This window comes from Dipodomys ordii, unplaced genomic scaffold (genome assembly GCF_000151885.1).
Source record: "Dipodomys ordii isolate 6190 unplaced genomic scaffold, Dord_2.0 Scaffold135, whole genome shotgun sequence".
Lineage (NCBI taxonomy): Eukaryota > Metazoa > Chordata > Mammalia > Rodentia > Heteromyidae > Dipodomys > Dipodomys ordii.
Genome location: NW_012267351.1, coordinates 3,021,899 through 3,023,587, shown reverse-complemented (window position 1 = coordinate 3,023,587; position 1,689 = coordinate 3,021,899). Strand labels below are relative to the sequence as shown.

The 1,689-nt window shown below is 60.7% G+C and overlaps 2 protein-coding genes across 2 annotated transcripts in view; both read right to left on the bottom strand.

Moving 5' to 3' along the window:
- LOC105996770 (dual specificity protein kinase CLK4) overlaps positions 1–1,689 on the bottom strand; it is a 43,213-nt gene that overhangs the window by 38,916 nt on the left and 2,608 nt on the right. The gene's annotated exons all lie outside the window — the stretch shown is intronic.
- LOC105996711 (leucine-rich repeat extensin-like protein 2) lies at positions 91–1,665 on the bottom strand. The gene is made up of 2 exons (XM_013030893.1): positions 763–1,665; positions 91–225 (listed from the first exon to the last, which is right to left on the bottom strand). Exons 1-2 carry the CDS (start codon positions 1,663–1,665, stop codon positions 91–93), a joined length of 1,038 nt encoding a protein of 345 aa, XP_012886347.1.

The window sequence follows — 1,689 nt, the reverse complement described above, 5'->3', positions numbered from 1 at the left end:
TGGTGGCTTTGAACTCTGGTCCTTATATCCTACTCTGTTGAGTAGCTGTAATGACCAGTCTGAGCTACCAGCATCCAACAGCAATTATCCTTACAGAGGCTCCAGGCAAGAATTAGGCAAGACTGGAAACTGCTGTGGGGGGCAGGGAACGCCAGGGAATGGGGGAGGAGTCCCCAGCCAATTGTACCAGGGGACCAACACAGGGAAAGGGGGAGGAGTCCCCAGCTGTGGGGCACAGGGGACCCCAGGAACAGGGGAAAGAGTCCTCAGCTGCAGGGCACAGGAGACCACAGGGAAAGGGGGAGGAGTCTCCAGCTGTGGGTAGCTTGGGACCCCAGGGAAAGGGGGAGGAGCCCTTTCCTTTCCTTAGGCTGGGAGTGGACCAAAGCAAAAGAGGGAGGAGTCCTCTCCAGAGGCTGGGAGGTCTCAGGGGAAGGGGGAGGACTCTCCTACTGAGGCTGGGAGGAGGTATCAGGGGAAAGGGGAGGACTCCCCTTCTTTAGCTCGAAGGAGGTCTCCCTTAATGGGGAGGACTCCCCTCCTGAATCTGGGAGGAGCTCTCATTAAAAAGGGAAGTATTCTCCTCCTGAGTCTGGGAGGAAATCTCAGGGAAGGGTGACGAGTCCCCTTCTGAGGCTGGGAAGAGGTCTCAGTAAAAAGTGGAGGACTCTCTTCCTGAGACTGGGAGGAGGTATCTGGGGGAGGGGGAGGAGTCCCGTCCTGAGTCTGGGAGGAGTTCTCAGTAAAAAGGGGAGGACTCACCTGAGACTGGAAGGATCTCTCAGGGAAAGAGGGAGGACTCCCCTCTTGAGCCTGGGAGGAGGTATCAAGGGAAGCGGGAGGAGTCCCCTTCTTTGGCACAGAGGAGGTCTCAGTTGAAGCGGGAGGACTCCCCTCCTGAATCTGGGAGGAGTTCTCATTACAAAGGGGAGGGCTATCCTCCTGACGCTGGGATGGGGTCTCTGTTAAAGAGGGAGGAGTGGCCTCCTGAGGCTGGAATGGGACCCCAGGGACAGGGTGAGGATTCGCCATCTGCGGGTAGCAGGGGACCCCAGGGATAGGGGGAAGATTCCCCAACTGCGGGTAGCAGGGGTCACCAGGAAAAGGAGGAGGGGTCCCCAGTTTATGGTAGCAGGGGACTCCAGGAAAAGTGGGAAGGGTCCCCAGTTGCGATTGGTAGGGGTCCACAGGGAAAGGGGGAGGGTTCCCCAGTTGCGGGTTGTAGGCGCCACTAGGGAAAGGGGGAGGGGTCCCCAGTTGGGGGTTGTAGGGGCCCCCGGGGAAAGGGGAAGGGGTCCCCAGTTGCGGGTAGTAGGGGACCCCAGGGAGAGGAGGACGGGGTCCCTGCTGCGGGTGGTAGGAGACCCCAGGGAAAGGGGATGGGGTCTCCAGTTGAGGGTAGTAGGGGACCCCAGAGAAGGGAGGACAGGGCCCCTGCTGCGGGTAGCAGGAGATCTCAGGGAAAGCTGAAGGGGTCCCCAGTTGCGGGTAGTAGGGAGACCCAGGGAAAGGAGGATGGGGACCCTGTTGCGGGTAGTAGGGGACCCCAGGGAAAGGGGGAGGGGTACCCATTTGTGAGTAGTAGGGGGCCCCCGGGAAAGGGGGAGGGGTCCCCTGCTGCTGGTGCCAGGGGGCCCCAGGGACGGTGGCAGGCATGTGTGGCATCGCCAAGGAAGGCTGGCCCGCGCT